The following is a 15,811-nucleotide window of genomic DNA, read 5'->3' as shown; positions in this document are numbered from 1 at the left end:
AATTGAAAGATTTACACTAATATTCTTCTTGGGCAACGTGCCCCTGATGTGTTGGTGTGCAAATAAAATTGTATTAAAGTGCACATTAAATCAAACCTATTTCACCACTATTTCTCTGCCTTTATTCTCAATTTTTGCATGAGATGAAAATTTATGAAATATTTGTATATAACATTATGGATATTATAAACAATGATATGACAATTGTGTAACATAATTGTTACCTAAACAATCTAATTAAGACATCTAAACTGGGGAAATGCTAGTGTAGCAGAGAAGCCCCAGGGTGGTGTATTTTGAGACAACCAATCAGACGCCATGAATCAGAACACCATGTCCTACTTAAATGTGAACAAGTGCTCAAGCGAAGACAGTCTTAAAATGATCCTGTTGTGGGTCACACTTCTTCTCCTTCATCAAGGATGTGAGTTACCCAGTAATTTAATTGTTTTATATATTTTTCTCTTACACCACAATGTTCTTCCTTTACCTAAAATTGTTAACCATTTTCTTCCTTTTCCCTCTAATGCAGGTGCTTTGGTTCCAGTGATCACAGTTCATCTTGGTGAAGCAACAACATTTACATGTGATTTACCACATGATAAATATGGAAGTGGTGAACTTTTCTGGTACAGGCAAACTATTGGAGACACTCTGGAACTAGTTGTAACATTTATGAATTATGTAAACCCCACGTACGGACCACGCTATTCTGACTCAAGAATGAAAATTTCACATACTGAAAAAATTAGCAACCTGACTATTTTAAAAACAGTTCAAGAAGATGAAGGAATGTATCACTGTGCTTTCACCGACTGGACCCAAACTGTTTGGCATGGCACCTACTTGTTAATAAAAGGTACTGTCTTTCACGTGTTTTAATATTCAGGGTTTCATTATGGAAAGCTTTATAGAACTACACATGTCAAAAATGATATTAAGCTTTGTTTGATACAAGAAGATATAGCATTTATTTCTGCAATGCTAAAGTAATCTAAGAATAAAAATGACTTATGTCCACTCTAGAATGAAGAAAAATAGAATTGTTGTCACATGGCAGTTTATTTTCTCAACTTTACAAAAGCCCATTGCATTCATATTTAAGATGTAAATGTAATTTATAGAAGAATAATGTGCATATAATAAAACGTTTTTGTGAATTTTAGCAAAAATAAAACAACACAAATTCCAAATTTCACACTAGCCATTGCAAAACATATTTATTGGGGATTTGGAATAGCATACCATTATTTTGCGATTATTTGTTGAATAAATAATTGGAACTACATTATCTTTCAGAAGACAACAAAGAAAGCAAAATCAGAATCTTAAATTGTATACATTTTATTCTTTCTTCTTGGAGCGATTGGACCTTGACAGACCTAGACGCTTTGGGAAGCCTTGTGCCCATTTATTAATTGTAGTCCTCAGGAGGCTAAGTAAAAAAAAGCCTTTCAAATTTACTGGTGCTTTAGGATTTCTAGATAACTTATTTTTAATTAATGATTGATTTAAATTGTATTTCTTAAAAAGCCAAAAAGCTAATTTGTGTGAATGTCTGTTGGTCACTTTTCCATAGGTTCACTTAACAAATGTCATTCAATAAAGTGCTTAATTTAACAGACATTTTTGATTGTTTCCTAATATTAATATATATCTGCCATTTATTTTCTTTTAATGCACACAAGTGTCACAACCCTGCCTTATTAGTATGATCCTTAAAATTCATACATTTAAACGTCTCTCTTACAATTCTAAAATAAATCAACCGTTTAAACTGCATTTTCCAGTACAAAAATTATCTAACATTTTGTACGATAATCTGCAGGAAACACTGTGGGGACATCAAACTACAGAGTTGTTCAGAGCTTGACGACTTCAGATTCCCTCCGTCCAGAGGAATATGTGACTCTACAATGTTCTGTCCTCTCGGATTTTGACAGCAAGACATGTTCGGAAGATCTCAGTGTCTTCTGGTTCAGATCAGATGAGTCTGATCCAAATATCATCTATGTTGATGGGAACAAAACGGACAAATGTCACAAGAAGATCAACTATCAGACTAGATGTTTATATAACTTCTCTAAGAACATCAGCTCCTCTGACGCTAAGACATACTATTGTGCTGTGGCCACATGTGGAGCGATTCTATTTGGAAATGGAACTAACCTGGGTATTCATGGTAAATACATCAAATTATATAATGAAATATTTTTAGTATGTGATTGAATTAAGATATAATCTTAGCTTTTAGAATTCCAACTAAAATCCATCAGCCCGATTTTCATCACTAAATATTTTTTCACATGTGATGTTTAATGTTTTTTCTTTTATAATGTTCCAGGATCCACCTGGTCACCGGAGTCCATGATAGTTATTTATTCACTTTCTGCAGTCTTAGCCATAAGTCTGATTGGTATGGTTGTCGTCATAAGCTCCATCAATGGGATCAAATGTGGACATTGTCAAGGTAACTCAAAATGCTTTTCTTGTACTTCACTTATAGTAAACTATTGCATCTTTATTTGTCTATTTTTTAAATCCAGACACTGGTAAAGTGCAGGGACACTGTGGTCAGAACACGCAACAGGTAAAGTATAAGAGGTTCTCTTATCTGATGTATTGATGCATTTTTAAGTAACAAATGAGTTTCATCTATCCTTTTTTGCCTTATTATTTTTCAACTGATCTCCTCAGATGGGTGAACACAGAGTGATGTATTCTGCTGTCATCTTTACCATGATGAAAACTGACAACACTGAAGCAAAGAAATCAGCAGAGAGAAAAATGATGTTTACTGCAGTAAAAGCCTTTGGCCTTTAAGAAACTGTTATTCAACCTTGGTGCCGATTGATCCAATTCACGGCTGTTTTGAACTATACATTACAACATATATTAAATGTATTGGAACACTTTTAATAAACATAGTTACCAATTGCTTTTACTTAATATAGAGATGTTTTCATCTTGTTGATATGGATATTACTGAAATCAAGCTTGTGTTGTATACACACAATATCATCAACTTTATTCAGTAATTGGAATATTTGGTGTTTTGGATGCTTAGAAACACAACTCCCAAAACAGAAGCTCATTGTAAAAACAGGAAATGCTCTTTGATGGTATCCAAGCAGATACATTTGACTATCTGGATCATCACACCTCACCCTGTTATTAAAAGATCCAGGGTTAGTGTCAGAATTATGAAGAACCCATCCTGCCTTAATTAAGAATAAATTCAGAAATAAATTAAGCAATAAAACGCAGGACCAAAAAGTAGATACATTTAAAATGTGTGTAACATTAAATGCAAGAAATAAAAAGACGACATTGAATAATTGATCAGTTAATCAGCTGCAAATATATATTTCTATTTAAATCTCTGAAATATTTTATCTCTTTGCATTTATGCTTGTCTTTTTCAGACCATCCAGCAAGAATACAAGTATAATACATGCAAACATTATGTATAATTAATGATATATGAATTAATCAAATTAAATGTATAATTTACTCATGCCTCTTTTCAGACATGAAAAGGGAATGAAAAAGGTAAACTTATTAAATCATGCCCCTTCTTCTTTCTATAGTCCGTAACACCAGAAAACCTTCTGATTCCTACTTTACTTATGAGTCAATACTACTCCAAATTCAATTAAGTAAACAAATATATCAATATACTGTACACATAAACTTACATGTTCACAATCCCGTATGCCTAGGCAAATCTACATGCACACTTATTACCTACATACTATAGCCTATACTTGTAATAAATAGACACAGAGAAAATTAGTTAAAATATCATATGCTTGAAAGTGAATGGTTTGAAAAATAACAAGCATTAAAAAGCAAAGAGATAAAATACGACAGATAAAGATTTAAATCAAAATACATGTATATTTGTAGATGATTAATTAAGCAATTGTTGAATGAACTGGTGACGTCAGTCTGCCATCAATCTCAGCAGCTGAAAAACAACTTTTAGTAAAGGCAGGAATTGCATGCAACTTAAAACTCAATGATTTTAACATCCAGTAGTTCGACAGGGTCCAGATAGGACTGGTCTGTATTTGGACTGTAGTTCAACAGACCACTGGCAGTTAGCAGGCAGACAGTCTTTGACGCCTACCAAAGTAGTGTAAGCTAATCTAAAAAAGACCATTGCTAAAAGTGCTGGCTGTATACAAAGTGCCACATCCAAAAGTATTAATGGAAAGGTAAATGTAACGGAAAGTGAGAGAAAAAGACCCAAAAGCAGCTGGGATAACCCCAATGTTGATATGATACTGTAACCAACCTAACTCAAGAGTTTAGAGAAACCACAAGTGGTGGACAATAACCAGAGTTAGGGGTTCATTCATACGTGGATGTATCTAGGACATGGGCAACATCTGTTTGATTCTTTTTGTGAAACTATTTCTGAGACAGAGGCATCATACATCTTACCAGACCTAAGAAGAAAAAGGGCTGGACTTTCTGATTAAAAAACAACTTTAAATTTCTGCTAAAAATAATGTTCATAGAAGCTGAAGGAAAAGTGAAGAGGACCACAATCCAAGTAACTCAAGGTGCAGCGTGGAGTTTTTCAACGTCAGTGATGCAGGGCTCACCAACCTTTTTGAAACTGAGAGATACTTTATGGTGCTGTTATAGATAGTTGTTTTTAAATCAATATAAAAGTAGGTGTGATTAAACAGGAAGAGTAAAATAAAAATAAAATAAAGTTTTAGATGCAGCTGACTAGTGGATTGTGCTGTTTTTAGAACAGGCACGTGAACACCACATGTGGTCCTCGAGGGCTACTTGGTCCCCACGGGTGCCATGTTGGTGACCCATGCAGTGAGGATTTTGGAAGCCATGTTTTTGTTCTGCTGATTAAACAGGAAGAGTAACGGAATAAAATGAAGTTTTGGTGGTAGATTGTGTTGTTTTTAGAACAGACACGAGAGCACCACATGTGGTCCTCGAGTGCTACTTGGTCCCCACGGGCACCATGTTGGTAACCCCCGCAATGATGATTTTGGAAGCCATGTTGTTGTTCTATTGTTGTTGGTTCAGTGTGTTTTCTCAAAAATAAAGCCAGTGCAGCCATCTTTAATGAAATTTTACAAATTTCTTGATTAATTCACTTTTTCTAGAAAGCTCAATGATATTGCTGATTTAATTTTCCACCAGGACTTAGCAGACTCACCTGACCTAAACCTCAGAGAGAATCTGTGGTATACTGTCAAGAGAGATATCAGACTAAAAATTATAAAGAATCGAAGACCACTATTAACGATGTCTGTTCTTTCTAACACCTCAGCACAATCATAGACTGATTACCTCATTGCCATGATGAAAAGCAGCCTTTACCAGGTAGTGAGTGCTTATAATGTAGAGTGCATTGACAGTCTTTCCAGCAGGCCAATATTTCTCTTTTTGAGATGTTTTTTTTATTATTCCTTTTTTGTTCTTTAACCAATAACAATGTAGGGTTATATTTTTTATAATAATGGAAAAAAACAAATAAACAATTGAAATATGTAACTCGTTGTACAATGAATCTATATTATGTCATGTGAGTTTCACTTCTCTAACTGAATTACTTAAAGGGCACACATCATGCAAAATACACTTTTTTTAGCCCTTAAATACATTTTTTTGTATGCTTGGAGTCTCTAGCAATGCAGAAAATCTGAATGTAGTTTGTCCAGGAGCTCCATTGATATCCTTCTGTTCCAATCTGGTTATATTATACAAGACATTTAGTTTTCCCTGTTTTCTATTTTGTTTATTGAATTACATCCCAGTATGTGCGGGACTGTTAAACAAGGCCCTGGACGTCTGGCTAACCAATTTTGGGAAAGCCATTTTTATTTTTTGAATCAATTTTGTAGTCCAAGCTGACAAATGCTAAAACTGCAATTGGAAAATTTTAAATGTTCTGTTGTTCATTACACTATCACCCAGCGTACAAAATGGCCAAACGGGAGGAAGTGGAACACTCTGCGACCTAGAAGGTGGTGGAGGGGGTGTTAAGTGCCTCCTTTAGATTTAAAGAGACTACACCAAAAGAAGTTGCTCTCAGACGCAACTCTGAAGAGGGGTAAAAAGGGGAACTTGGGAGTGAAATAACGAGGGCTGTGGGTTGTCGGTAGACAACTTAACCCCAGATTGCCTACTGATCTGCATATCATGTATGAATGTGTGTTCATCATGGGTATTTTTGTTTGCCGTTTTATTCTATTTATGACTTCAGAATCATTTTTACACATTCACATTTCTTCCACAAACGTTTTCATACCAAAAACTTCAAAGACTGGTAAAATTCTGAAGTAATGGGAAGATAGTGGTCTGTAAGTTTGGACAAAATTGTTGACCAAAGTAATTACATAAATAAATATGTAACACATTTCTGAAACTAACAACTAACACAAATATAAAGAAAAACCTTTTTAACATAAATTATCACAGAATGATTAACTCCCAGGAGTCTAGTGTTGTTTCTGTGGCTTAATGAGTTTTAAAAAACTGTGCAGGGTCATTTATGAGAATCCTATCACCACACATCTCCTTTCACACAGTATTTATTGGAGTACAGTTTCAGTTGTGCAAGGACTGTTTCAGCCATCTGCTAGAGTGCACACAACACTCCGAAGAGTGGCTTATGAACATAAAGTGCATACACCTTTAATACAATAGATCAAAGGTGACAAAATTCTAAGCGTTGGTTGTAACCCAACCCTTTTACAAGACAAACAATTTTCCTCAGCATGGTATTCTTTGTTTTTTCTCAGCACAGCAGTCTGTTTAACAGAAAATAAAACGTGTTTTCACATCTTTTTTCATTATTCCAGACTTAGTACGTTGTCAGTTACAACAGATTACCTGTCCATTGAAATGACATGGAAGGCCGAGGTATGTTTGAGAAGCTGCTTGATTATGTCTGGTGTCAGTCGTGAGCGTTGGAGGGTGGACAAGCAGGTGGAAGTTGATGGAGGTGAGCGGTTGAATCCGAGTGGGTCATCCAAGGAGAGACAAATTGAAGGAGGTAAGCGGTAAGTTTTTCTGAAACCTTCACAGGAAGATGAGCAGAGGGGCTTAAGAGCGACTCAGCTGAAGATTTCATCCTGTGAGAGCAGAGCGTGAGAGGTAAGCGTATAGATTGAGGAACAAGAAGTAGAAGACATGGAGGCCTAAGTACCACAATAAGTGAGAGAATTGTCTGGCATCTCCATCTGGAAATCCACTTCTCTAAATACTTCTCTTTTCGATCATGATGAGGATCAAGCTGCAGATTGTGTATAAAGATTGGTAAACACATAGACAGACACACGTATGCACGCATGCACAGCCTGTACACATCTCTGTGGATGCAACAATCATATGTCAGATGATAATTCCAGAGATTAGGCCCAATCCCTTGAATTTGTGACTGCCTCCAAGTACTGACAACAGCAAAAGGTCAGTTGACCTAAGAACACAAGGTGGCATGTAGGACTGTAAAAGCTCTAAGATGTACAGTGGAGCAAGGCAAAGAATTAAAAAATAACATTATTTTAAGATGGATCCTAAAATAGTTGGGTTAGTTGACAAACACTCAGATTTGTGTGTTTGTTAAAAGATGTGCAGCAGCATTCTGCACCATCTGCAGATGAATAATTAAAGACTCACCAACACCAAAATAAAATGTGTCACAGTAATCTCGATGTTTAGTCACAAAGGTGTGGATTACTGTCTCCAAGGGCTTCTTAGTAAGCATGGGCTTTATCTTGGCCAGGGCTGCCATGGTTGACACACCTCTTCAATGTGGCATGGAAGACTGGGATAACACCACTGGAGTGGCAGAATGGGGTGTGTTATAAGAATTATTATTCTGAAGTCCCTATGGCCTCACAATAAAAGTGCTGGAACTATATCACCGCCATCTCCTCATTTAGTAAAGATGGGAACTCAGTTACTAGTGTTTAGAATTCCACCCAAAACTCCCATAACAGGTGGTAGTTAAATTTTTTTAGAAAGAGAAACGGAGATTGTTTCAACTATACAGGGATCACACGTCTCAGCCTCCCTGGGAAAACTTACTTTTAACCGTGGAGAGGAGGCTCTGACCGATAGCTATAGCTGGATGGTATCTCAAAGCATAGTCACAGAGATGAGTCTGTCTGTTAAGAATATTGTTTTCTTGTTCATAAATGACGGTGGGGTGGAGCAGGAGATGCACAAAGGTATTGGGGCTGCATCTGTAGTAATGAGGGCCAAGCTCTCTGGTCTGGTGAGGTGAAGAAAGAGCAGAGCAAAAACGCAAAGCTCTTGATATACCTGTCCATCTATGATCCAACAATCACCTATGGTCATGAGATATGGATCACCACCAAAAGAACAAGATCCCTGACACAAGCAGCATCAATATGTTTCCTCCTGAGAGCGGCCAGGCTCAGCCTTACAGATAGGGTGAGCAGACGTTATCCAAAAGGGAGTTTAAAGTAGAGGTGGTGGTTTTCTGCACACATGCATCCTCCTCCATTTCGGATAATCCACCTGTGAAGACAAAAAGAATAAATAAGCACAACCAACACCACCGTCTGCCAGCCGCAGCTATCTTGTCTTCTGGACTCATCCTCTTCTGCCAGCCACAAGCCACTCATACTGAATCTTAATCATTGCACTCTTCAGCTTCCCTCTTCTAATCAGGCTCTGATTCTCTCCTGAGTTCATGACCAGTGCCTTCCTTACGCCTTGACATTTTTCCTTTTCTACCACTTATTTTGAATAAGTCATTTAAACTTTATTTCTAACTCTGTGTTTGTTGCCCGGTAAGAGTTAAAGAAATAACAAAAATGATGACACTGATATATAAATAATATTTAATTGTAACTGCTTTGAACTTTGCAAAATATATGTGCCACTGCTCCCCCATTTTTATGCCTCCCTTTACATTGTTGCACTGGTAAGGTTTTTTTTTGACACATATTATTGTTTGACGAACACATTTTCCATTGGAACTTAAACCTGAAGAACTTACCACTTCCTTTGTTCCCCCAGCAAACAGCATATATGCACAACTTCAGTGTGCATAGTTCAAAGAAGCCATACCTTTCTGTATGAGAGTCGTGCTCTAGTATGGTGCTTGCTTTTTTTTACCCGTAAGGTTGAGCAAACCATGGATAAGCTAACACTGTTGTTCCTGAATACATGACCCAGAAATGCTGCCACAATGAACAATAACCATTGCAATCTCTCCTCTTCACTTCCGTGCATGCTAAAAACAGTCTGAGAACTCTCAGACTCCACCACCTTTGAAGGGAAAAGCCTGACAATATATAATTTTACATATTTTATCAAATCTAATGTCAGAGTAAAAGTAAATTAAGTTATTTGACCTGGAACTTGTACTGTCAAAAACATTTCTATATAAGAACAACAGAAAGCTGACTGAAAAAAAGAAGTAAATAGTTACCAAAAGGAAAATCATTCACAAATGAGAGCCACTTAACACTGGGGTTTTCAGTAGAAATGAATGAAAACTTATGCTGTATAATGCTACTGATTTCCCTTCTTATTTGTATAAGAACAAGTAGATAGAGGCAAGAAGTGGCTGTATTGACAGATGGATGAAGGAGGGATGGTTTCATTATAATACAGAATATAAAATAACAGATTAAAGTATTAGAATGTGATTGACTTTCTCTTTTAAGCATGGCCTTCTGTGTATAATAACATTGAAAAACTGATTTAGAATGAAGAAACCATAAGGAAAACATACATCGTTTCATCTGATTTTGTGTTGGGTAAAAAAACCAAATTGTTTAACTAAAACACAGACCCTAAGATTGTTCTTGAGCAATAATTCAACCCCACAGTGCTCCTGATGTGTTGTTCATGTGCAAATAAATTTTAATGAAAGTGTGTAAGAAATCAAACCTTTTTTTACCGCTTTGTCTCTACCTGTCTCTAGCTTTATTTTTTTTTGCATTTTTGCTCAAAATTAAGTTGTAGGTAATAATTGCATACAACATCATGAATGTTGTATACAGTAATTTGAATTCTGCATTGCATAATAATTTCCTTAAAACTATCTAATTTTATGAAAAAATATCTAAATTGGAGAAATGCTCGTATAGCTGGAAAGCCCCAAATTGGTATACTTTGAGACAACCAATCAGATACCTTAAATCAAAAGACCACCTCCTACTTAAATATGAACAAGTGCTCAAACAAAGACAGTCTCAAAATGATCAGGCTCTGGATCACACTTCTTCTCCTTCATAAAGGATGTGAGTTACACAGTGATTTAAATTTCTAATTTCAGTGTTTGCACGTCTATCAGATTTGTACCTGCTAATGCTAACATTTTCCCCTTCTTTTTTCATAGTATTAGATGCACTTCCTTTACTGACACAATTGTTTACCATTTTCTTATTTTTTTGTCAAATGCAGGTGCTTTGCTTCCAGTGATCACAGTTGAACTTGGTGAAGCAGCAACACTTGCATGTGATTTGCCTGATAATAAAGATAGAAGTGGTAAACTTTCCTGGTACAGGCAAACTGTGGGAGATACTCTGGAACTAGTTGTAACATTTGTGAATCATGCAAATCCCACGTACGGACCAGCTTATTCTGACTCAAGAATGAACTATTCACATAGTGACAAAACGAGCAACCTAACAATTTTAAAAGCAGCTCACGAAGATGAAGGAATGTATCACTGTGCTTTCATCGACTGGAGCCAAAATATTTGGCATGGCACCTACTTGTTAATTAAAGGTACTGTCTTTCTTTAGATATCCGGCTTTTTTATGAAAAGAACGGCACATTTCAAAAGGGATTTTAAGATGTTTTTTTTTTAAATACAGGGACATACACAAATTGGCATCAGTTATGTGTATTTCTTCAATGCTAAGGAAAAGAACAGTTTTATGTCCACTTTAGTATAAAGAAAAATATCTTTTTTTAAAGTATGATTTATTCAGTCAAAAAATATGCTTTCTGTTGCAACTCATTACATGCATATTAAGGTGTAAATGTAATCTTGAAGACAAAATCAAGAAATGTTTTTCTTGCACATAAAAAAGTTTTTTTGTAAAATGTAGTGTGAGTAAAACAACACACTTATATCTTGCTGTAGCCAGGGGATAAAATATTGAGCTATGATTTAGAGTAGCAAAACTTTTATTTTGAGTTAAATTTCAATGTCTGAAAATTACAAACTGGTTTATTTCTCTGGTGTTGAATATATTATTTGATTGGTAGTTTCTTCCAGAAGACGGCAGAGGAAGAAAAGTCAGAAATTAAAATGTAATAGATTCTATTGTATTCTTTTCTTTTTTATTCTTTCTTTTTGAAGAAATTGGTCCTTGAGAGATGCCGTATACCCATTTAATAATTCTAGTCCTCAGGAGCCTGAGTAAAAACTAAATTTTACCCTTTAAAACTGAATAATGTTTTGGGGTTCATACATAAAGTATTGAGAGATTGTGAGAGATTTTGACTATATTTTTTAAAGGGCAAGTGTCTGTTGGTAAGTATTTCATAGGATCACATACCAAATGTCATTTGATGAAGGGCTTTATTTAAAAGACATGATATCTTGAGACCTATCAAACTTTAAGACACAAATCTTTACAAATGTGAGCTCAAACTGTTTTAGGTCCTAGCAAGAATCAGATGTCTTTTAAGATTTTTTATTTTTTTTCCTAATGTTATCACACATCTGCTAGTTTGAAAACTAATTGATTGTTATTTTCTTTTAATACACACAAGAGTTACTACCCTACCTTAGTGTGATCCTTAAAAGTTTTACATTTTAAATGTCTCCAAGCCTCTCTTACAATTCCAAAAGAAGTCAAATGTTTAAATTGCATTTTCTAACTTTTTTTTTTTTTTTTTTTTACAAATTCTACAGGAAACACTGTGGGAACATCAAACTACAGAGTAGTTCAGAGCTCCACGGTATCAAATTCTCTCCATCCAGTGGAATATGTGACTCTACAGTGTTCGGTCCTCTCAGACTTCGAGAGCAAGACGTGTTCAGGGGATCTTAGTGTCTTCTGGTTCAGATCAAATAACTCTGACACAGATATCATCTACATTGATGGAAACAAAATGGACAGATGTCACAAGAAAACTGATCAGACTAGATGCGTATATAACTTCTCTAAGAACATCAGCTCCTCTGATGCTGGGACATATTATTGTGCCGTGGCCACATGCGGAGAGATTCTGTTTGGAAATGGAACCAAGCTAGAAGCTGGTATGATTTTATGTTTAGCACTGAAGATTATATTTGTGAACGTAATGTTTTCCAAAAACAATGATTTTTGGCTAATTTTGTCTTTGCTTCACAGAGCCAACAGCAGACGCTGAATTCCCTGTACTAGGGATATCTGTATCCTGTTTAATCATTTCACTGATCATAAATACTGTTTTCATCTGTTTCAAAACTCCAAGAGCAACATGTAAACAATCTGAAGGTAACTATTTCTCACTGAATTTTGCAGATTTAGAAAATTACCAGAAGCTTTAATTGTTTGGTACTCTAAGTCGATAATATAATCTCTGCATACTAAGACTGAAATAACGTCTGATACATTATTTGCTTTGTGTGTCTGATAAAAGTAAACTACAAGCAGACAAAAAAACTGTTATAAAAGCATTTATATATATATATATATATATATATATATATATATATATATATATATATATATATATATATATGGTTAATGTTAAGTGCATTAAGATATTTGTGCACATAGATGACAATATGAAAACGCAAAGTCTGATAAAGCACATGCTATTCTTCATTCTCTCTTTATATTTAGTAGTAGAAAGTGCCTCTTCACAAGAAAGAAGGATGAACTTGAGCCAGCAAAATGATCATTCTGTAAGTAAAGTTATAAACTCAGGTCAATGGTTGACTCTGATCGGTATGCTATGTAATAATAATTTTTTTCACTGTACAGAATGAAGATGGCCAGGATCTTAACTATGCTGCACTGCACTTGACTGCTGGTAAAGCTAGAAGAGGAAAAAAATTTAATGAGTCGGAGGACAGCGTGTATTCCCATATTAAACTCTAAATTTGGGATGTTTTCAAGATCTGACCACTGAAAATGCGAATGAATAAATTTTGCATTAAACATTTTTTTGTTTTGTCATTTTTAAATAAACCCTTAAAAACAAGCTTGTTTCGTTACCTTTTGTAAAACAAAACTGTAATTAAGTATTTGGACCAGGAAACTACAATAGCAAGAGTGCTGGTAAAACTTAACCCTGAAATCTTGCATTTATCTCCTTTAATTTGGTCATTGTCCTTTTTTTTAATTTATCAACGTTTCCTGTTTATACTCACTCTCTGAATTTTTTTTGTGACTTTTATCTGGTCATAAAGAGCTAAATCATTGAAGTGGCAGATCAGCGAGATTTTTCTCACAGATGACGTCCACATAGCTATTTATTACTTCCAATAATTTTTTTTGGTCTCCTACCCACATCACACGTATTTACCGTTCGCAACATCCATGGTTCCAAAGTGATCTCGCTAGTGACGCCAGATCATGAGTCACCAATCCGGAAATTGGCACCTGCTATACTGTCTAAGTACTAAATCGAAAAAGTTATTTCGCTTTCACGGCTTTTTTACAAGATGCCTCGTTGTGTCGCTATGCACTATTCCCATGAAGATGGAAGATTGTATGAGTGGCCAAAGGACACACTTAGAGCCTGTTTGTGGACGAAATTCATTCAGACAAAACGTGTGGACTTCAAAGTCAATCGGGAAGTTGGCACACTTCCATTTCTCTGCTATCATCATTTTAAAGATGACTGCTTTCTAAATTTAAAACAATATCAGTCAGATTATGCAAAAAAGTAAGTTGTAACATTGATTTCCCCCACTCTTCCTCCTTCAAGACCCCCTGTCTGCTCCTCACCACCTCAATCCACATCCACCGACTCCACCCCTCCCCCCTTCTTCACATCACGTCCTCCACAACCTGAGGACCTTCCCCCTCCCCCTACTGTTACCACTACAGTGTCCTTCACTCCTGACCTGGTGACAAGACAGCTAACCAGACTCCACTCTGGCAAAGCTGCAGGCCCCGATGGTGTATTCCTCATGATGCTCAAAGCTTGTGCCTACCAGCTGTGTGGAGTACTTAGCCTAGTCTTTAGCCTGAGCATGCACCTCCAGAGAGTCCCCGTGCTGTGGAAGACGTCGTGCCTCGTTCCTGTGCCAAAGACACCGCGTCCCAGCGGCCCCCAGGACTACAGACCGGTGGCACTGACGTCCCATATCATGAAGACCTTTGAGAGGTTAGTCCTGGAGCAGCTGAGGCCCATGGTCAGGCCCTTCACTGATCCGCTACAGTTCGCCTACCAGCCCCGCCTGGGTGTTGAGGACAGCATCATCTTCCTGCTGAACAGAGTCTACACTCATCTGGACAAGCCGGCGAGCACTGTGAGAATCATGTTCATTTCTCCAGTGCCTTCAACACCATCCGTCCGGCCTTACTTGGTGAGAAGATGACGGCGATGCAGGTGGAGGCCCCCATCGTGTCTTGAATTGTTGAATACCTGACGGGCAGACCACAGTATGCACGCCTACAGAACTGTGTGTCTGACAGGGTGGTCAGCAACACTGGACCCCCTCAGGGGACTGTCCTCTCCCCCTTCCTCTTCACCCTTTTCACCTCAGACTTCAACTATTGCACTGAGTCCTGCCACCTTTAGAAGTTTTCTGATGACTCAGCAATAGTTGGCTGCATTGAAAAGGGTGATGAGAGTGAATATAGGACTGTGGTGGGCAACTTTGTCACTTGGAGTGAACTGAACCATCTGCAGCTCAACGTGACAAAGACTAAGGAGCTAATAGTGGATCTGAGGAGGACAATAACACCTGTGACCCCTGTTTCCATCCAGGGGGTCCCTGTGGACACTGTGGAGGAGTATAAGTACCTTGGAGTGTACTTTAACAACAAGCTTGACTGGTCCAGGAACACCGAGGCGGTCTACAAAAAGGGCCAAAGCCGACTCTTCTTCCTGAGGAGGCTGAGGTTCTTTAACGTCTGTGGGACGCTGCTGAGGATGTTTTATGAGTCCGTTGTTGCCAGCACGCTCTTCTTTGCTATCACATGCTGGGGCAGTGGATTGAGGGCTGCCGACAACAACAGACTGAACAAACTGATCAGGAGGGCTGGTGATGTTGTGGGGGAGGAGCTGGACACTCTGACGACTGTGGCAGAGAGGAGGATGCTGTCCAGGCCTTAGTCCATCTTAGACAATGTCTCACATCCTCTCCATGACACACTGACCCAGCAGAGGAACTCCTTCAACAGAAGACTCCTCTCACCCAGATGCACCACAGAGCGCCACAGGAAATCATTCCTGCCTGTGGTCATCAATCTTTACAACGCCTCCCTCAGTGATTCAGACACTCCCCCTCTGTAACTGACATTTATGCATTCTTTGCACTGTCCTTGCACAAGTCACTACCACTTTACTTGGATCTGTAGTTATACATATGTATATACTATATATATACAAATGTATATAGTATATACATATGTATAACTACATATGTATAACATATGTATAACTACATATGTATAACTACATATGTATATATGTATATATATATATATATATATATATATATATATATATATATATATATATATATACGTATATAGTATATACGTATATAGTATATACATATGTATAACTACAGATCCAAGTAAAGTGGTATATCTATCTATCTATCTCTATCTATATATATATATATATATATGTATATATATATATATATATATATATATATATATAT

At 36.8% G+C, this 15,811-nt stretch overlaps 1 protein-coding gene across 1 annotated transcript; it reads left to right on the top strand.

Annotated features, from left to right (window-relative positions):
• Nucleotides 1–318: 318 nt before the first annotated feature.
• LOC118557519 lies at nt 319–13,170 on the top strand. Its single transcript, XM_036127652.1, has 6 exons — nt 319–424; nt 10,426–10,752; nt 11,891–12,238; nt 12,333–12,458; nt 12,810–12,871; nt 12,951–13,170. Exons 1-6 carry the CDS (start codon nt 319–321, stop codon nt 13,065–13,067), a joined length of 1,086 nt encoding a protein of 361 aa, XP_035983545.1. The 3' UTR covers nt 13,068–13,170.
• The last annotated feature ends 2,641 nt before the right edge of the window (nt 13,171–15,811 follow it).

This window comes from Fundulus heteroclitus, chromosome 23 (genome assembly GCF_011125445.2).
Source record: "Fundulus heteroclitus isolate FHET01 chromosome 23, MU-UCD_Fhet_4.1, whole genome shotgun sequence".
Lineage (NCBI taxonomy): Eukaryota > Metazoa > Chordata > Actinopteri > Cyprinodontiformes > Fundulidae > Fundulus > Fundulus heteroclitus.
This window is presented reverse-complemented; position numbering and strand designations above follow the sequence as displayed.